A 21,203-nucleotide genomic window follows, 5' to 3' on the forward strand; every position below is an offset into this window, starting at 1 on the left:
CCAGTGCAAGGATGCTGTGCTCCCCGCACAGAATGATGCTGCCTCTGAGGTTAGAAAAGCAGCAGCTCATACATGGGGCAGATCAACAAACATCATAAAACTGAGAGTAGGAAAACCAAAGTTTTATGTTCTACAAGCGGGTCTGCATTTCACACATTTGCCCTCCTCCCTCCCAACCCATCAGAGACAACTTAGCGTATGTACCTGTGGAACTAAAATCACAAGAGCCCTTTTTCTTTTGAGGGGACGAGAGGAGCTCTCCTCTCCCCAGCTCAGACCGGCTTCAGGTTATTACCTAAGCTCACCTTTAGCAGCACTGCTTTGGGCAGCTTTACTCCAACATCATCACCCCTCTCTAGTGCTCGTTAATTGCTTGTGTGCTGCCCATCACACACTGGGCAGGCCTTCTGGTCGTTACCTTCTGCTGGCCATAAAGAGACCAGGGGCTGTTTCTCTCACAGCTGCACACAAGTCTAAGATGAGAAAAGGCGAAATTCTTCCATACCCAGAGTAGGGTGACCACTCCTCCCTCCCCGTCCTTTTGCGAGGAGCTGGGCTACCCCTGCTCCCTGACCCTGCACACCCTGTCAGCCTTCAGCCCATAGCGCTTACAGGAGCTACGCAAGTGACCCAGCACAGCCCCTTGGCTGGAAATCTTCTCCCAGGCCCGATTTGACTTGAGAAGTGGAAAGTCCCCTGCTAGGCAGGTCCTCTGTGCAGCTGGGAGGTGGCTGGCTCCCTCTGCTGTTGCTGCAGGAGCAGGGAGCGATGCTCCAGGGTGATGCTCCCTCTTTCTCACCTCCAGAAAAAAGAACAGGAGCTTGACAAGTTATTAGTTCCTTTTCTGAAAAACAAACAAACAAACTCAGAGTTAATGCAGGTATAAGTGTAGCTGGTGAAGATTTGCTAACCCACAGCCCCATTTACAAGCCAGGTTGTGATACCTCCCCAGCTGCCCACGTGCAAAATGCACACTGCTGAAAGGGGCATTTACCAGACTGCTTGCTGACCCAAAGCACTGCGCACAAGATGCAGCAAACACGTGTCATTTAACTAGGTAAACATTGCTATCTGAATACAACAAAACAAAGTGCCCTTGGAATTAGCATATTTTAACGTGTGAAAATGTAGAGAAAAGACAAAGTGCATGGGCCAAATTCACCTGGCCTGCCGATGGGGGGACTTACGGTAGAGTCAATGTGGTTTGCTACCTGCATCCTCCAAGGAGCCCTTCACTTCCCTGGGCTAAGAGGTTGGGTCACTCTGTATTACCATGTGCTCTCTGGGTCCATGTGATGATGTGTATGTTGTACTGATGTAATGCCTTGTCTGTCAGCCGATGGGTCGTGTTATCTGTAATCGCTGTTGCAAGCTCGGAAGGGATACCACTGCTGTGGAAGCCGGGGTGTTTTCCAGTCTTCCTTTGTTCTCATGTCCTTACAATTAGATTGCATAAATATTTTATTGTGATATTAAAAAAAAAAAAAAAAAAGTCTGGGGAAAGTACAAATCTAAGTGAACGCACTGGCTAATCAGGTTTGTTTTATATGAAAAATGCACATTGACCTCACAGTGAATTAAACGAGACTAACTTTGTGAAGCGAAAACAAAAACTTGATGCCTTAGATGGGAACAGCAAACCATTGCTTAACAGCCTCTCATCCTAGCAAAATGACGAAGGGTGCCATTTCTGTCACAAAATTGACAAATTGAAAAAAATTACCAAAACCCCCCGCGTCCCCCCTCTCCAAAATACCGTGGACTTTGAAAAGCAAAATTCACCACATCAGTGCTGGGGAGTAAACTTCATAGTTCTTTTAAGTTTTCTTTTCAGTTTCGTTTTTTCCATCTTTTTGCCATTACCCGCATTCCTTAGATTTCTTTTTCCATATGTAAAGTAAACTAGCAACCCCCTCCTCTCTCCCTTCTCCAACCCTTCCCCTCCCAACCCCCCCTCCCCCCCCAACCTCCTTTTATTTATCTATTTATTTTTGGCAAGAACTTTAGAGTCTCAGTAATGTTTTCACCATCGAGTCATGAAAAACCCTTTTGTTATTTCTCTTCTTTAACACATAACATGTTCCTCCTTTGACCCTCATTTTCCCTTTTTTTCTCTCTCTCCCCCCCCCCTCCTCTCCCTCCCACTCGCCCCCCGATCTAACCCCCGCCCGTTCGTGTTGGCTCTCCCTTCTCCATCCCCTCCTTCCCTCTCTCCCTCCCTCCCGGCCCCACCGCCCTGGCTGGACCCTCCCAACCTGTTTGTTCCTCTTCCTCTCTTCGTTTGCAGCTTAGAGATGGCTAAAGTCAGCACCCAGACCGCTTCCGTCACGACCCCTGTTGACCTCAACATGAACCTCTCTCAGTCTGCCACCCCTACCTCCACCCCCACCTCCATGGCCGTGCTGGCGGCCGCCTCCGCCGTTACCGTCAGTACCCCCCCTCCCCTACCAACTCTGCCAACCACCCACTATGCCGTTCCTGTCTCCAGTCTGCTTGGCATGAAAACTGTCCCACTCCTGGCACTAAATGCCGCGGCCGCCGCGGGGGCCACGGGGAGTTTGTCCGCTTACACTGCCAAAATTCCTTCGACCAGCGGGGTTAAGAAATCAGACCGCCAGAAGTTTGCTCCATATTGAAGGGATGAGACACAGTGCAAGCCCTGCCAGCTCTGCCAAGAGTCTGTGGTAGATCCTAGCTATCAAGGAAACACTATGGCATCTCTCATGCTCTGTTCAGCTGCTAGTGTCCACTGTTGCCAGCTCGGTCCGTCTGCCATCACCACTAACACCCAGGCGCCCGGCAGCAACTAGTTCCAACAGCCCCGCGCCGCCCCGGGGCTGCCCGCGAGCAGGGGCCAGGCGCTGCCCGCTGTGGGCTGAGGAAGCCTCTTGGGTTGAGAGGACTGCAAGACCACGAGACATAATAAAATATAGCTGGGTTAGGTGCCCGGGCCCACTTTTTGAGGGCGTTTTCTGTGGGGCAGGAAACCTTAATTTTGACCGCTCTGCTTTAGGGAGGGAGAACAGGCTCCTTTTGTTGTTTTTTGGGCACTCTGACATTTTACCCTGCAAAGTTGCCAACGTAGTACTCATTTCTGTGCCTGCTTAAGAGCAGGAAGAGGCCCGTTGGTACAAGGCCCCAAGCACTCTCCCCGGCCAGGCCCCATCCAGCCCCACCACGGCCTCCTGCCGAAGCCCACAGCAGAAACCCCCGGGACTTTTAGGGGCACGCACGCTTTGCTCAGCCAGAACGAACCGACCAGTGTTTCCCCTAGGTTCCTGTACAAAATAAAGTCCTGTTTAGCTCACCACTAATTACGCATTCAGGCCGCGTTTTGGTTATGAATAAAATCTAGCGCCTGTCAAACGACACGCTAAGGTTGCTGCCTGGACAGGTAACATCCCCTCGCGAGCACTTCACGATGTCCGGATTAATTAAAACCAGAGACCTAAACTGAAGAGCGCTGGGTGATGCAATGGCTGGTTGCTAGCTGTTGGAACTAGTTTTTAACTGCATTTTCTGTTTGTCCATCCACCTTCTTTTTAATTTCTGCTGCATAATTCAGTACTGCAATATTGTTTTCCTCACCACTTCCAAATCCAGAATCCCATTAGCCCGCCATGTCCATTCACTTTGCACTCCTTGGACACAAAGCTTTAACAATTGAACTGTATTCAGTGCATTTTAATATAAACTAAAAACACAATGCAAATGCAATACTTTTTAAAACATGGTATCTCAAAGTGTGTTATTATTATTGTATAGGGCTAAGTACTATTTCAGTATTTTGTGTCATTTTCTGTATTCTGTGGGCTTTTCTTCACCTTAGTACCTTTGCACTAAGTTTTGTCACTGTAACCATTTGTAGAGTTGCCATTGTTACAGTTTGCACTTATCCAAATGGGGTTTTTGGTTGTTTTAGTTGTGGCTTCTTCTTTTTCTTTTTTCTTTTTTTTTCTTGGTTTGGTTTGTTTTTTCTTTTCGTTGTTGTTGTTTTGTTCTTTTTTTTGTTTGTTTGTATATAATGAAGGAAAAACTGGAAATAATGTCAAGGTACCTCAGTTATTTGACAGCGCTAGAAACCTGCTGTAAAATTGTTCTGGACTATTGTAACTGTGTCAATAATTGAAAATTAAGGAGAGAAAAAAAAAAAAAAACAAAAAAAAAAAACAACCTGTGTGAGAAAACTTGCCTGCATTGAAATGCTGTGCTATGCTGGTTGTACTCAAGTGTTATTTTTTTAATAGTGAGAAGATTTTTTTCTTTTTTTTTTGCCTTTTTTTTGTTTTGTTTTCTTTTCCTCGTTTTTGTTCCTACATTTTAGGCTGTCTTCAGAAGTTACTGGCCTGGGGGCTCTGTAATGTATCTCATCATGCCCTAGTGCATTAGCCACCAGACAGGACTTTTCCAAAGCCCCATGAGACAATGCTTTCTATGGACTAATCTACAGAGGAGTTTCTGCCATTTCTAACTTTCTTATTATTCTGAGACATCAAAAGAAAACACTTCTTTTACTCTTTAAGCAACTGTGCTTCCTAACTCTTGTGTTGCTCTCATTTTACTGTTCCAGTTTTAACACTGTTGTGGGTCATAACATAAAGGAAAGTTATTTTGGGGGATTAATTTTCATCGATGTTCATGCTTTGGCTAATCTGTATAAAAGCATGGGCTGTTAGTGTTCTAAACCACTGTATTCAGCTAGAGACTTGACAGTAAATTAAATGAGACGTTTTTATAAATAAATTTTTTTCCTGATTTAAAAGAGACGTGGTAGCTTTGTGCATACAACTGTTGTGTTGTTTGAACTTTGTTCTTTGTAACCGAGTTGCTAATTTGTCATTTGAGAAACACTATTTTATGGATTGTCAAACTAAGGTCATAGACAAATTGCTTGTTTTCATTAATGATTAAAGGTTTCATATCATCACGCTTAAGGTCCCAGTGCTCATTGGGAAGGAGTGTAACAACTGTGCAATACTGCCAATACTAGCCAGTACATTAGCACTTTCAGTGTCAGGGATGACAATTCTTCACATGATTAGATGGATCCAGACTGTGTCATTAGTACAGCATGCAGGATTTCTACAAACCCCTTTTTTTGTTTGTTTGCTTTTTTAAAGCTGCTCCTGAAGTATTTCTCACACAGCATAGGAAAGACAGAAATTGGACTCTTGCTAGAGGAAGCCACTGTTTTTTTACATGCTTTCCCATACTGATTTTAAGATCAGATGTTTGCGAAAGAAAGAGAACAACAAAAGAACAAACTCAGGTACTAAGTATGGTGTTGTTGAGGCCCATCATATTTTCCAATTCCCTACAGCATTCGGTAACAAGGCTGCTCAAGAGCATCTTTCACAGGTCAAGTAAACAGGCCAGCAGCTGGGAGGAGCATTACAATTTGCCTAATTAAAAAGGTGATTCTGTGATTTCTCCCATCCTGCCCTGAAATACTGCTTGAGCCATTCAGCTCCTCCGTTGGTGCTGCCAATCCAAGTTCTCTTGTCACACCTAAGTGAAATATGGGTTGGCTCCGAGCTGCTGCTGCACAGAGCACTTCTGCCCACTTCTCCTTTTCAGGGCACTGGCAATTCTTTCATGTTTACTTGTTCTCCTCCTGCAAAACTAGAGTTTTTGGCAGTGGAAGTGAATAGCATCCTTAATGACATGTCTAGTTCTAGAGCCTGCATCCCCACTCTGCTAAGGCCTACATTTATCTCTTGGTGCTTGGCTTGGGGTCCCAGTTCCCCTCGCTGCCCTGGCCAGGTGCTCGTGCAGTGTATTGCTCTTGCTTTCATTGGAAACTAGGCTGCAGGCAGCTGCGATGCACTGGGTCACGAGTCCAAGCCTGGAAATAGGATATGAGCAAGATGTGCATACAGACCTGGAAATGTGTAGAAGTTAACAGCTTTTTCCACACAGATGCAGCAACAGAGCATCTCTTGACAATAAAACCTATGGAGGAAAATTCTGGAGTGCCTCATTGCATCCCAGCACCCAGGAAGCACATCCCAGTGCTGAATTAGCTACTCCAACCTCTGGGATGCTTTCAACGATAGGCTGTACTACTGACCTTCACCCTGATAGAGTTTTTTATTACTACTTCTTGAGATATATTTTAGTTATTACTCTTGAAAAGAGAGTGCTGAAGCTGCTTTTGCAGCAAGGACATCCCTACCTTTTATTTCCTAACCAGAAAAAACAAAACAAAACAAAACAAAAAGAAGAACTTACTGTATCTCAACACAAAGTAGGTCAGGGTTTTTGTCTCCCAGTAAAGCTATGGCAGCAGCAGCTCTGTCATGTTTAGTATCTTTCACGTAAATAATTCCCACATGCCTAGCAGAATTGGCTAGAGCAGACTGAGATTTAAACTCACTAGTTCTGAGGTACATCTATGTATGGGATAAGCAGAGGTAAAATGAAGGTGTGGTCATAGGAAGAAAAAATAAATCTTTTGAGAGCTTTTGCAAAAAACAACACAGGCAGAAATGTGATAAAATTTAGAAATGTGATAAAATTTTAATTTTGGAAAAGATTTCTAAATGGCAAGAGAAAGTTCTTGAATAGTTTTAATATGAAACGTGCAAGTAAAACACGAGAAGGTACATCTGGAGGAAAAAAAAAAACAAAAACTTAGAAGTGTTATCCAGGATAGTGTTATCCATTCATACCCACAGGTAGATAAAAGGAAGCACGCACCTGATACAAAAGGGTCAATTCACACAACTGCGAGTTACCAACTGAAAGATAAAATAAGCTCTGCAGCTTTCACATCATCTACCAGACTACCAGAGTTCTGGCAAACATCTCAAATTCAAGTTCTCTTCTGCTTCTCTTGTGGAAAAAAATAGGAAAGTAAGAATGCTAGCTGGAATAGTCAACCAGAAGGAAACAAATCGGATGTATTCAGTTACATAACCTAGTCCACTGCTAACAGCCAGAGCTCTTTCTGTTCTGATATAGCCAGAAGGCATCTGTGGGCCCCAAGGTGCATAGATGTGGCAGTCACAGCTCCTAGGAAGCTAGCAGCATGTCAAGGCTGCCACAAATGTAGCCCAGGCCTCCCTGAGCTGCATGGGTGAGGAGTTTCTGTGGAGACACGCGAGACAGTGAAAAAGCATGCATTGAACCAGGCAGAAATAGAAGCCTCCCTGTTTTTGTTGTTTGTTCTTTTCATTTTTAAATACTCAACAGCATAGAAAAAGAGTGCTTCTCTGGGACTGGAGAGATCCAAATTTAGTTTATTCCACAGTCCCAATCTCAGCTGAATATATTTCAGCACTAATTACATACTTGGAACAAGACCTTCCCCTTCTCAGATGAGCATTGTGATGATCAGGCAAGAAAGCTGCATGCTCACTAGTTCAGTCATTTTACAGTGGCACAACTTCTACAAGGCAGATGACAATTGTTAGGTTGCTCTCCTAGATCACAGGAACTCTAAGTTCAAAGGACAGCATAGAGAAGAGATTTGAACACAGATCTTTTATACCCAGAAGTGCTGTTACTACCCATCAATTGCCCAAGACATCAATGCCTCAGCTACAGTTTTGGGAGGAAAGAATCTGGTTTAGATGTCTACACAAGGGAATCATTTGTGTTTCTTTTCCCAGTGAAAAGGGCAGGATAGCTCTAAGTCGAGTGATGAAGAGAAGCTGAACTGAAGGCAGAAACTGCTTCACACAAGAAAATATGGCCTGAATGACACTTAGTAGGGATACAAGTACATGTTGCTTTTCTTGCCATGGAAGCGCATTTACTCCTTTGTTGCAGGAACAAACACAGTAGTGCTGATTAAACTGTAATGTTTCTGCATCAGCGGAGTGTGCTGTCACTACAGACAAGCGCATGTCTCAAGACAATAACAAAAGAAGTGTCATATTCAACTGGTGTTACCCAATGAAAAGGAATTTCTAAACTATTGTATACTCACATTATGTTTTTTTTAATGATAGCTACAATGTGATGCCTACTGTTTGATGGTTGAATGTCTGATTTCCTATTGCAAGAGTTCTTGAGTATATGGCAAAAAAAGAAAGTACGTGTAGGTTTTGCAAATATTTGAGTAATCTGACCTTTCCTCTTGAGAGCTACTTTAAATCAGTGTTTCTGAGATGATAAAATGCAGAGAATTTACAGTGGCTTGTAATAATGAAAACTTGTCTCACCTCAAATTGAGCTGACTGGCCAAAGTTAACATTAATGTTCTTTTTACCCAGTATTTGTGTTTCTGAAGGAAATTTTAGAATTCTATGCTTTACTGGAACAATTAGTCACATCACCAAGTGACAATATTGTTTTAGCTTAGTTTGTTCCTGTCTTGTGTTTTTGTACAATCACTCTTGTGCTCTGCTGCACCAAATACAGAAGAAATACTATGGAAAAATACTATGGAAAAAGGGTCAAGTCATGACAGCAGCAGCTTCATGGTGGGAGAGAAGTAAACGCACAGGTTACCATTTGATTGTCTGCATTGGCAGAGACTTGTTAACTACCAACACGTGCCAGTGCCAGCCCGTGATTAGCTGCTCCCAGCAGGGAGTGGTACTTGTAACTGTCTCCTCCCTTAATTCCAATTTGGCAGTTTTCTAGAAGTTCTGGAAATCAGAGAATTAAAATAGTATTCTGAATTCCACTGAGTTGAAAAGCAGAAGCAGTTAAAAAAAAAAAAAATCGCCTCATAATAAGGAAAAGGCTCCTGGCATATCAAGAGCTTCTTCCAAAACAGGCAAACCAAACATCTAGCTTTAGTTATTTGAGGCAAATATATAGAAAGATGTCATCAGAACAAGGCTGTTTTCTGCCTTTAAAACCTCATTAACTTGTTTTAAAATTAGAATGTTTAAAAAAACGAAGCTAAGCTGTTCCTTCACAACTTTGACAAAAAAAGTTAGAGAACCCATTTGGTCCAACCCCCTGCTCAGGCAGGGCCACTTAGAACAGATTGTCCAGTCAGCTTCTGAGTATCTCCAAAGCCTCTCTGGGCAATCTGTGCTAGTGCTGTCACCCTAATTAAACCCTAAAATTAAATCACACGTTTTCCCTATTTTTTCTGAAGTCCTCAGGTAGCCTAACAAATTTTAAGGGTTTTGAAAGTCAAAAACATGCCTCACTTAAAAAAGAAAAAAAGAAAAAAAAAAGGGGGGGGACTTACCAAAGCTCAAAGTACTTCTCTCTTTTCCATGTCCCAGTTTTGTTAAGTCCTTAGGTTCTTGTTTTTCACTTCATCTGTGTTTATCAGAACAGAAATCAATTTTAGATGCTCTCCTTTACTATCTTAGAAAAAAATCCAGTATTTAGAGCTAAATAAATGATATTATGTTACCAGTTTCCAGTGCAGCACATTCCTCTCTGGCATTTTGTTACCGTTTCAGTTGGTTATGGAAATATTTAACCACTGTGTTTTCATCCCTCTGGCTTAAAAATGTGAGATATGCTACATTACGGCCACATTACAATAAGCAAAACAACTGATACTATCAAGAAAAATCTTCAATACTGCCTATGGCTCATCATATAAACTGTGGAGAAGGTGTAGCTCAACATTTCTGAGTGTGGCACTTCCAGACAGAGAAACACTCTAACAGTTCCTGAAAAAACTACATGTTTTATTGGGGGCTGAGGGAGTGGAGGAGTGGAGGAGAGAGAACTTGTAAGATAAAGATAAATTTTTTAAGATAAAGGCATAAGATTTTCTTTTTGCTACCCATCCCACGTAGGAAAACTCTGTAAACTAACACTTTTGCTAGTCCTTTACTTCTATTATGCACAATAACCCAAGTCTCCAAATTACTAGATATAACTAATGTTACCAAAAGATTAGAAACTCTTCACTAATTAATCCCATTAAAATACCTCTGGTAGGAAATCAGTATTTTTAATAAGAAAAGTACATTCAAAATTGTAAAACATTTGCAATATACAATTTTTACAGCAAGTAATACACCATTGTAGACCTACAAAGGTTTGTTTTTTAAACACACTTGGCTCTTTACCCTCTCATGATCCTCTTTAAATAAATATTTAACGAAAACATTTCACTTCTAATAATGGAAGTAACATCATGATAAAGAGAGTATCAGCCATGTTACAAAAACGCTACAACAAAGCCCCTTTCACCCGCCAGTCTTGAGACAGCAAATCCTGCAACTCTTCTTCATCTTCGCTACCAATAGCCTCATCTTCTTCCTCTTGTGTTGCTCTTAATACCATGGCTTCTTTAAATTTCTCTTTCATCATATCCTGGCGGTTACGCAAAAGCTCAACACGACGATAGCATTCACTGTTGAGAAGCAAACCACCTATTAGTATTTGTGGCCTTTTCAAACTAAATGCATTTTCTACAGTGCCGGATTGTGTTTTTCCAACTTTGGATATAAAAAGCTCAGCAGCTTCCCACCAACTAAAAAATGTGATTGCACCTTCTCTATACTAATCAAACAAAAACAGACCAGAGGAGAGGAGTGCAGTCAGTTCTCTAGCAATAAGCGCAAATCCAAACATGGAACAACTGCAATACCCCCACAAATTGATTTAAGAAAAACACAGAAGCTCTACCCCACACTGAGGTGCCAGTCTTTGCTCCACCTAGGGCGTAGCAAATACACACATACTGTAGAAAAGTGATCATTGGCCATCACTTTGATACCTTATTTGTGGTATCTTTGAACTAATGCCTAATCAGATCATGTTCAGATCATTTGTCTGCTTACTGAGTGCTACACTAGAACTTTTAAAGTAAATGAAATCCCCGAGTTTCAGTTTTCTATTTACTTAAGAAGTTCTAGCCACAAAATGTTTTACAACAATAATTCTAGCCACTTTAACAAGATATTTTATTGAAAACATATGTCTAAGTCAGGCTGATACGTCTTCATCTTTGCTTTTCCCAATTCTATTTGCTAGGAAGAATCAAAAAGTAAAGATAATTGCCTGGATCCTCTTTCCCCTTGCCTATCTGCAATAGGATAACTTGCAGGGCAGCCATATCTGAATATTTGCAGGCTAAGGAAAATATGACTGTTGCTGGAATTGATTTGATTCTGAATTTGAATTTAGTTTGAAACAGTCTGAACTTAAATGCATGCAAAACCCAAAGCTACAGAAACAGTGTTTAAAAATTTGGATTTTTTCTCTCAAGCAAAATAATTGTGCTAGCAAACCTGAAACTCTCTCTCAGTTTCTGAATTTGGCTCTATGTGCTGTAGCAACCTAAGCCAGTGGTAAAAACTCAAGGACAGGCTTAGCTTAAGCCCTCTCCGTTATTATAGCAACATTGCTAAAAGACATTCCTTTACTACCGAAACTCAATTTGAACCCAACACTGTTGTTATTATTCTGACTGTCCAGAAGTCTGTCCAGATGACTGAAGTGTTGCTGTTATTTTTTGTACCTACTTTTTGCTGAAAGGTTCATTAAAATCAGGATTCAACTTTTTCTTTTCAGTCTCTAATACTGACATAGCTAATTGCGAGTTCCTTATTCAGACTTGTGATGGTACCAGTCTGTTCCACTGAGCTGTACTTTAGATTACGTAGAATTTAAAGTAATGCTACACTTACCATTTCAACAACAAGCATTTTGGTAATGAAGCATATCATTCAACAAAACCTTTAAGTTAACTTTTATTAGAAAAAGGAAAGCTAGTCACAGAACAACGCTTTTTTTCTTTACACAGCAAATGTATGGTCAAAACACAAATCTCATTATGGAAAATTTTAGTTGTTTGCATTGCAGAATATATGCTCCTGTCTTTAAAAAAAACAGCTAAATAGGTTCACATTAATTCTACATCAATCAGATTTCAAAGAGAGATGTAAATTAAGACATTTGACAGGTGGAGTGAGGGAATTTATATGAAGAATTTACATTCTATTGTTTTATTTTGCCCTTGCCTGGCTTGCTGTATTTTCCGTGATTGTAGTGCAATCTCTCTTTGCAAATAATTTCATACCTTCGCACCAAAATTCGTGTTTTTATCAGGTATCAGTCTGAGATTTGAGGGAGTCTTTCTTTCTCCTTCAAATATTTAGCTGATTAACAAACTGTAGTATCACGGAAAATTAAAAATGTTTTACCATTCTAGTCAAATAATGATCCATTACAGCTGGAGAACAGAAAGTCTGAGGAAAAATTGATCTACTTACATCTGCTCATCAATTTCTCCAATCTCCCGATCTAGTCGTCCTTCCTCATCCTCTTCTGCCACTATTGCTTCTGAAATCTAAACAAGAAAAGCTCTAAGAGAATTCACCTTCATCCTGAATTCCTCTGTCGTTCCTTTTTGGCGCCTGTGTCTTCCTTTCTTCCCCTCTACCCCAAGTCAAGTGCCTCGTAACTGTCAATCTGCTATACATATACACCTTCTTCACAAAAGACTCTGGAGGCATATACAGAAAGAGACTGATCTGGTTTAACTATATATTAAAATGTTTATTCTTAAAACTAAAAGCTAAAAGTAGTCTGGCTGATTTGGGGTTAACCTTTTGATGTTTTTTTAATGCACTACTATTTGAAACTGAGCATAAAAGCCATGTGCATCCAAAGTCTGAAGCTGAAACTGGAGCTATATCCCAATACTTGGGACTTAATTACACAACTATTGTGTAATTATTCAAAGTATTGGTTAAATATTCCCACCGGATCCCAAAGTATTTCTAACCTGTTATTTTTTTCAGCATATACTTTCTCAAATCTGAATGTCTGGGAGATGCTATGCAATCAATGGTCCACGCATAACTGAGAAGATTCCTTCTAAGCTGAAGAATTATATGAATGGCTAATGCTAGCAAAATGTACCCACTACTGCTTTTGTATGAATATTTCCTCTGTTTATAGTGCTGAGCGCTTTAAAATGAGCAATGACAATTTCTTTTGCACCACTTTTCTTAGCAGTTGACATATGACAGTTGACAAATTTATTTACTATTAAAATTAAAAAAAAATTGGCAAATACCCAAGGGGAACAGTGGGAACACCACGTATCTGTAAAGATAGTTTTAGGTGGTAACAAAGGGCAGATGAAAACTTGTTCTCAGAAGACTTTCCATGCAATGCTAAATGGTAAAATAAATAAATAAATAAATAAAAGGAAGTACAGAAAAATTGTGGTTAACTTACATCTCACACACACAGAATCTTACATCCTTTCCCAGGTTTTGGGGTTCCTTTCCAGTACATTTAAACAAATCATAAAATCAAGGTTACTTACACTTTATAGATCCTTTTTCAAGGAGACAAACGGGTGATAGTGTTTTGTTCGTTTGGGTTTGTTTTCTATTTTGTTTTGTTTTTTTCCTTTTTTTTCTCTTCAAGGTTAAAATATGAATATATCTCATCTAAAGCCCATAATCATGTCCTCTTTGAATACACAACACTGATTTGGGGTTTATGCTATCTTATTTAAATGCAATGTAACAAATCCAACTATATATACCGATGACTGGCTCCTCATCAAAAGTATTTTCAACTTAATTTTCCTTGAGTGGAAAATGTAAAGAACCATTTGCTCATTTATAAAGTGCATTTAACCACACACTGCATTGCAGACAAACTGCTGACAACTGCATGTCAGTCATTTCACAGAGCTGCACGAAACTGTTGTTCTCCTTCTTGTGTATAGTATTTAGAATCAATAAAAATAGATTCCATTACTTACTGTGTTGACCTGTCGTATTGCCTTCTGAAATTCATCCCATTCTTTGTCCATCTGATCCTTTGGAGCATCAACTTTTCGCACCTAAAGAAAGTGAAAACACAGGCTCGTTAATGATTAACACCTAGTGAGCCAACAGCTGGAAACAAGTGGGATAAAACAGCATAATTTTGCCATGTTCTGAGAAAACCTGGTCAAAATATATGCATTACCTAAATTGAAGTAACTAGGATAGTACAGCAGCGCAAGTGTTTTGGAGGAAAAATATCTGACTCTACTCCCGGCTTTAAACAAGAAGTTTGACTACAGTATTAAAGAATAATTGACTAAGAATGGATGGTGTGAGATGTCTGGACTAACAAGAGTAACTAAGCCCCATTAATCTGATTTCACTATGTCAAGTAGTAACTTTTAAATTTCGCTGAGAGCTGTCTGTTCAGTCGTATATAAAAGCTAGGATGCAAGCTAAAAAGGAGTGAAGTATTTGTTTTTAGCATGACATAAAATATGGTGTTATGCAGTCATTGGCTTAACTAGTGGTAGCCTGATTATATTTCAAGTCTAAATTGATTTTGTTGGCTAGCAGGAGAAATAGCACAGCTGCATTCCACTTTTCAAACAATCTGCAAAGGTATTTCTTCCGTGGTAGACAGCATTAATTACTAAAACAAGAGGACTGAAAAAGTAGGTGTAAGAATGGGTTTAAGATCTACAAATAAAGTAATCAAAACCAGATTGTGCTTTTAACTTAAGCAAGTAAATCAGATCATCTACCCGTGTAACCAAAACAGCTCAAGACTGGAAGCTGTGACATAGACGTTAGATGACAGATTATGCCTGGTTCTGGACTGGGTGGAAATCACATAGCTAAGAGAACCAAGCAGTTTGTACAGATTAATTCATGACATTCTTTTGCATTAGCTTTGTTTTTCTTTTATTCATTCCTCTCTTTTGGTAACGTGTCAGTCATCATCCCAGTAAAGACAATGGTATGTTTTGTTGCTGAATTATTATATAAAATCCAATAGTGTGAATTAAGTTTATAGAATACATTAGAAGCTTCCCAGCAAACTACGTATCGAAAGTCATCATTTCATCTTCTGTTTTGTGATTATTTTTATCATGTGTGTATGTACTGTGTTACTATGCATTGTGGTTGTCTTTTGTAATTCATAATTATTTGTATTTCTTACAATAAATTTAAACACTAAAGATATTATTTTTCCTTGAAATATTTGTCTAACACAGATTTTATATGCTCCATACATTCCTGATGCAAAGAACCAACACTTTTGAAGCCCAAAACTTCCCCTCCAGAAACACCATGGTTAATTCTGAGAGTAATTATTTTGTGCATGGCTCCAACAGAGAATCACTGTAGTCATCCCACTGTAAGTGATGCCACATTTTCCTTCCTCTTCACATTTGCTGAATTTAGAAAGGGTTGATTAAAAAGAAGTGCATCTGTGGGCAATTCAAGAAAGAGCTTACTGAACCACTTATAAATTTTATAACCAAAGAAAATGACCAGAGCAAAGATCGCTAACCAGTGTCCTCACAAATATAAAAGCATGTTCTCCTTTGCCAGCTAGACATTTCCACTCTGTGAATGCTTCCCAAGTCATGCTAAAACTACATATTGACAAAGGTAACACAACAGTCACATGCAAAAATAAAAAAAAAATAAAATAAAAAACCCACGTCTTTTTCAGATACATATTTGAACACTCAAAATGTCATTATTCAGAAGAATTTACATGTGCCACCACAGACTTGTGTGCGTTTGTGGTGCCAAGAAAATCTTGGCAGAGCAAAAAGACACCTAGGCTTGCAATTGTGATGATGGGATTACATGGACATAAAGGAGCATTGTTTGGCAGGTCCCCAAATCAAAACCCAATTTAAATACACCAACAGCCTGAGACAATGTGGACAATAGAAAAATACACTCAAGGAAAATAAATAAAGCTTTGAGTCAACAAAATTATTATGAAGCAATAGTATTAGTAAGCTTGAATGAATGATTATTAAGTATGAATGAATCTGACCGAATTCCAAGATTTTTTGGAGAATGCCCACGTATTTTTTCTGAGCATGAAAAAACCCGTAGCAGTAAAAGATGAGAGGGCTGAAGACCACGTTCACTGTTGTAGTAGCCAGTACTAGAGTTTACAACGCACACCATAATCTAGCTGTTTTCATTCTAACAGGCTGTATAATAACATTGCACAGTAACTCTTGTGCTTTTCAAAAGGATCTCTCAAATTAGAGAACTATCCTCAATTCAGAAGCACAATTGGATGTAAAAATGAGGTGAAATGCTTTTTCTTGGGTGACTCAGAGGATTAACAGGTGAATTGTCCAAATCTTAATCCAGCATTTTAAATCAACAAATAATATTTCTTTTTCTTTATAAGCCATGAAGGAACTGCAATCAAAAATACGTTCTGAGAGATGATATAACAAGCTCCCCCTGACCCCTACCTCTCTCTTCATGCCTTCTAATTAATCCAGAATGAAATAGCTTAGTCATTTGCTTATATTCTGGCACAACTAATAACCTGGAAAAATATCCTCACTACTCAGAAAATTATTACAACCGACAGAAATAAGTCTAGCAGCATGAAAAGAACAGGTCACTTACTTTTGCGTCCACCTCAGGATCATCAAAGAACCCTTCTGGCAAAGCCTCAGCAGTGTTTTCTTTCCTGGAACGTTTGATTATGATTACTCCAAGGTAACACTTTAGAACCTCTTTTACAGTGGTTAAAAAACAGTCAACAGTAAAATCCTTAATTTTTATAAAAATACCTAGAAATGCAGGAAGCATTTTTATGACACAAATTTAACCTACAACCATCAAAACTTGTTTCTTCACTTTGGCCTTAACAAACTCAAAGGTTTAAACCTCACTGCAGGGACAGGAGCTGTAGCTCAGGCTTCCTAAACTATTTGTTCCAATGTGCTAAGCATCCAGACATTTTAACAAAAGTCATCTTTGATTTGACTGCTTACCTCTCTACTACCTTCTCTTGTATCTCTGCTTTCTGTATGGATCCTGAATGGGAAACTACAGGAGCAGCTGTAGTTTTGCTGTCAAAGAAGTCTGAAAGAAAGGACAGACGCCTGTGAGCAAAAAGAACAACTGCTCAACCCTCTATACAAAATTCTGACTAGACAGGAATTTAAATTAATACCTTACTGAATCAAGGGAAGAAAACACAGACATTACTCCACTTGATAGCCTCAAACAATTACAACATTAAAGCATGGTGAGAAAACACTGCACAATAACAAACTAGCAAAGAATCTCTCTCCTTTCTCTCTTTCCAGCAATACACCATTGCCAGCTAATAGCAATAACTAGAAAAAGAAAGCAAAAACCCTTCCATCATCCATGGCATCAATAGCAACCATCAATGACATTAAGTTCAACAAGGTAAACGCCTGGTGCTGCACCTGGGACAGAGTACTGCCAGCCACAGGCACACACTGGGAGCAGAGTGGCTGGATGGCAGCTCAGCAGAAAGAGATTTGGGGTGCTGGCAGACAGCAGGCTCAGCATGAGCCAGCAGTGTGCCCTGGCAGCCCAGCGGGGTGCCATTAAACACAGCACAGTCAGGCAGTCAAGAGAGGTGATTCTTCTGCTATATTTAGTGTGGTGTAGTCTCACCTGGAGTACTGTATGCAGTTCTGGGCTCCACATTATAAAAAAGCAAGTCCCTTCCAGCTGAACTATGCTATCCTACCCTAACACAGCTTCATCTTACAGAATCACTTACCACTTCACTCATCATTACCTGTAGGTAGAGAATTAGGTATTGCTTCTGGAGTTGGAGGTGGAATTTCAGTTTTGTGTGTAACGGAAGATTTGTTCGATTGATCTTGTTCCTCTTCATCATCGTCGTCGTCATCATCATCATCATAATTTCCTGACAATAAACTGGGACCGGGACCCTTGGAAGGCTGTTTGCTTGCACTGTTTTGCTCTGTTTCATCAAAGAAATCTGCTGGTAGCCTAGTGAAGAGTACACAATGCAACTGTTTCAAATATCTCAAAAACCAGTTTGACTCTAGCATCTGCAGTCTATTCAGCCTACAAGATTGTATCACTCACAGATCTTGCACAATATGCTGAACTGCTCAGCTACTGATAAAACCACTGTTTGAAGGCAACACATAATTGCTGCTTTCTTCTGAAGTTCCCTAGGAATGCTGAGGATAAAGCTGAAAACACATTTCAGTTCAGTAGTGTTTCTTATATTGAGTATTCTAATAAAAACCAATAAAAGCATCCTACAACAAAGTGAGCTTGGAAGAATGGCAGCTACGGTAATTGTACTTTCACATTCAAAGCAACATGCAACTATAAGATGTCACTTAAATCTTGACACCCTTCATGCCTAATACAACTACTCGCTTTGGGTACCTACTGCAGCTTAGAAGTCCTGTGCAGGCTCAGCAGTGAGAAAACCCAGATTTGTTTAGGATAGCTGCAGGTCTCCGAGACAAACACCTTGTTAGGTTCTATTTTAAAATAAGCATACCAAACAGATTAATAATGAACAAACCTCTCAGATAGTAATTCTACACACGTGCTAGCACACAAAATTCTTAGAAGGTGTCTTTAGCGTCAAGATAACACCGCCTAATATCTATGCAAAATAATTGTTGATCCCAAGAACAAATTTACAGGAGACCTGCGTGCCTTACGTGAAACCTACCAACCCCACACAGACATCCAAACACCATCAGAAATCTTAAGTGGCAATAAGATGTGTAACTCAATCCCTGGAAGTCAAATACACTCCTATCTTTGCAAGAGTTCAACTGCAAGTTATGTATTTACATGACTTTTAAGTGCAAAAAAGTCTTAATAAAAAAGTGCTGATGACATTTGTTAGTAGTTTCCGTGGCTAAGTGTCATTTAAATGTATACTACAATATTTGTCATCATTTCGGACTACCATCTCTTCTGCAGTATGGCACCATTAAATACTGGAGTGCATGCCACAATATAGTTATTTTCATTCCAGCAGACAGTGCAATAACAATGCATATTAAACAGTAAAAGTCAGACAGTGTCAGTAAAAGAATTCCTGATTTGTCACAGACTGGAGTTAATACCACGATTCTGTCATCTGCACAGAGCATGATGCTGCCACATTCAGGAACGCACACCCACATTAGAAACTGAACAGAAGCAGGAATCTGCTGATTCTCCGAACCTTTACCCTTGGGTAGTAGAGATGAGGAAGAACAGGGTAAGAACGTAACAGCTGGTAGAGTTACAATCAAAAAGATACATAGAAGATCTACTTACCCAGATGTAGATGTATGTGGCTTGTCTTCTGTACCTGTGTAACAGCCAAAAGTCACGTCTTACAACCCGTGCTTTTAAAAGAAATATCTCTCACGGTCAAACTACTGCAGCAATTTCAGGAAGTTAGGGACTATTATCATTATTTCTGAAGAGCTGCCAATTAAATGTCCCATACTACCATCAGGTACCACGAGTGTTACAGAGTTACAAACCCAACACACACAAGATTGTTACTTTAAATTTGTAGGATCTACTTAGGTTTTCATGCCCACTTAATACCAATACAATAGCTTGCTTCACAGTACTTACTATAACAAAGTGAATTTAAAACACTCCTTGTATACGAACCACGAAAACCAAAGAGTATTTTAACCCGGTAAGTTAGAGAAAAGGTAAACTACCAAAAGAGCAGTTTTCTGCTGATCAGCGAACTCACAAAGAGCAAGCCAGACTTTTTCCCTTTCCAGCAGCAACAGGCTGACAGATTAACTCAACAACCTTGTTAACTCACTTCCACAGCACAGCAAAAGAAAACCAAAGACATTCAAGATATAAAATAGCTAGATTTTGTCAGGTGCTTGGAAAGTATATTCTCTATTTACCTTTCGCTCTCTTTAACTCTGCATTTTCTGTGTCAACAGTTTTTCTCTTGGCAGGCTTAGACGATGTGCTAGCAGCTGGACCGGTTGCTGTCTGCTTTGTGCCTTTTAACTCCGCAACTTTCTGTAAAGAAATACACGTTTTTAAGAGGCTTTTCTGTCAGGAGCTGTTGGACTGCAGGTTAAAATACAGCAATTTTAGGATATCTTATTAAAATCAGTTGATATGTTTCCATAACAATGCCACTGAAACAGGTGTCACAGATTATAGAATCGCCTAGGTTGGAAGAGACCTGTAAGATCACCTGGTCCAACCATCACCCCACTACCAGTGTCACCCACTAAACCCTGTCCCTAAGCACCATATCCAGCCTCTCCTTGCACACCCCCAGGGACGGTGACTCCACCACCCCCCTGGGCAACCCCTCCCAGTGCCTGACCGCCCTTTCTGAGCAGAAACGCCAGAAACCGAGATAAGGGTTTGCGTCAGCCCCTTCACAACGAGGTGAGGAGGGGGCTGTGAGGCAGAACCCCCCCCCCCCGGCCGCCTGACCCACCTCGCGGTGCTGCCGGCCCAGGACGTGTGTCTGCCACAGCAGCTCGCCCTTGACGGGCGCGTTGCAGAGCGCGCAGCTGAGGTGCCCCAGGCTGTTGTACGTGGCGGCGGCCGTTAAGGGAAGCGAGCCGGGCGCTGAGAGACCCCCCACCCCCAGCCCCCCGCCCCCCACACCCCGCCCCGGCTTTGCGGCGGAGGATATCTGGCGAAGGGCGACTCGATGCGCTTCTTATCCGCGTTCTGCCGCTGCTTCTCCCGCATCAGCCGCCGCAGCTCCTCCTGCCGCACCGCCGCCCGCCCCGCGCCCGCGCCGCCCGCCGCCATCTTGGGCCGCAGCGCCCCGGGGGCGGGAAGGGGAAGGGGGAGCGAGGCGCCGCCCTCAGGGGGGAGGGGAGGGGCGGGGTGTGTGTGGAGGGCGGGAGGGGGGAGGAGGGAGAAAGGGAAGTGCAAAACTATTGAAAAAAATAAAAATAAATTAAAAAATTAAAATCACAAAACTAAAAATCAATTAAAAAGGAAGCACTAAAGATCCCAAAAATAAAGGTCCCCAAAATAAATAAGAATTAGAGTCCAAACCAAAATTACCAAAATAAACTGCCCCCCAAAAATTACAAAAATAAAATCGCAAAAATAAAAAAATTAACTGCAAAAGTAAAAACGTTCAAACACAAAATTAACAAAATCTGATTGCAAAAACTAAAAAAAAAATAGAAAAATAAAATTGAAAATTACAAAATTACTAACATCACCAAAATAAAAATCACCAAAATAAAAATCAGTCCAAACCAAAATTGCCAAAATACAAAAATTGCCCCCCCAAAATTACAAAAATAAAATCGCAAAAATAAAAAATTAACTACAGAAGTAAAAATGTTCAAACGCAAGATTAACAAAATCTGATTACAAAAACTAAAAAAAAATAGAAAAATAAAATTGAAAATTACAAACAAAATTACTAACATCACCAAAATAAGAATCACCAAAGAATAAAAATTAAAGAGAACAAACCAAAATTACCAGAATACAAAAACTGCCCCCAAAAAATTACAAAAATAGAATCACAAAAATAAA

The 21,203-nt window shown here is 40.4% G+C and overlaps 2 protein-coding genes across 24 annotated transcripts in view; one reads left to right on the plus strand and one right to left on the minus strand.

The window, feature by feature from the left end:
* The window catches only part of LOC137850783 (poly(rC)-binding protein 3-like), a 515,321-nt gene extending 500,448 nt beyond the window's left edge, over positions 1-14,873 (plus strand). For 16 of the 23 annotated variants that reach the window (XM_068671177.1, XM_068671183.1, XM_068671175.1 and 13 more), the window contains one exon: positions 2,288-4,318. In XM_068671177.1, coding sequence (XP_068527278.1) covers positions 2,288-2,636 — 349 coding nt within the window. In that variant the 3' untranslated portion in view covers positions 2,637-4,318. The other 7 variants (XM_068671197.1, XM_068671198.1, XM_068671193.1 and 4 more) reach the window with 2 other exon arrangements.
* ZNF830 (zinc finger protein 830) lies at positions 9,857-20,498 on the minus strand. Its single transcript, XM_068671202.1, has 10 exons — positions 20,335-20,498; positions 20,134-20,233; positions 19,580-19,700; positions 18,978-19,011; positions 17,455-17,672; positions 16,670-16,760; positions 16,299-16,362; positions 13,658-13,738; positions 12,147-12,223; positions 9,857-10,282 (listed from the first exon to the last, which is right to left on the minus strand). The coding sequence occupies exons 1-10, from the start codon at positions 20,454-20,456 to the stop codon at positions 10,099-10,101; spliced, it is 1,092 nt and encodes a 363-aa protein (XP_068527303.1). The 5' UTR covers positions 20,457-20,498; the 3' UTR covers positions 9,857-10,098.
* Positions 20,499-21,203: the final 705 nt, after the last annotated feature.

The sequence above is a fragment of the Anas acuta genome, chromosome 2, assembly GCF_963932015.1.
Source record: "Anas acuta chromosome 2, bAnaAcu1.1, whole genome shotgun sequence".
Classification (NCBI taxonomy): domain Eukaryota; kingdom Metazoa; phylum Chordata; class Aves; order Anseriformes; family Anatidae; genus Anas; species Anas acuta.

Bases quoted from the DNA above. Each gene is read 5' to 3' on its own strand.
- ZNF830 (XM_068671202.1), bottom strand. From the start codon at position 20,456: ATGGCGGCGGGCGGCGCGGGCGCGGGGCGGGCGGCGGTGCGGCAGGAG. The intron at 19,012-19,579 runs GTAAATAGAGAA...GCTGTTACACAG, and splicing joins AGAGTTAAAGAGAGCGAAAG to GTACAGAAGACAAGCCACAT. The intron at 16,761-17,454 runs GTAATGATGAGT...CCTTTCTTTCAG, and splicing joins ACCTAATTCTCTACCTACAG to ACTTCTTTGACAGCAAAACT.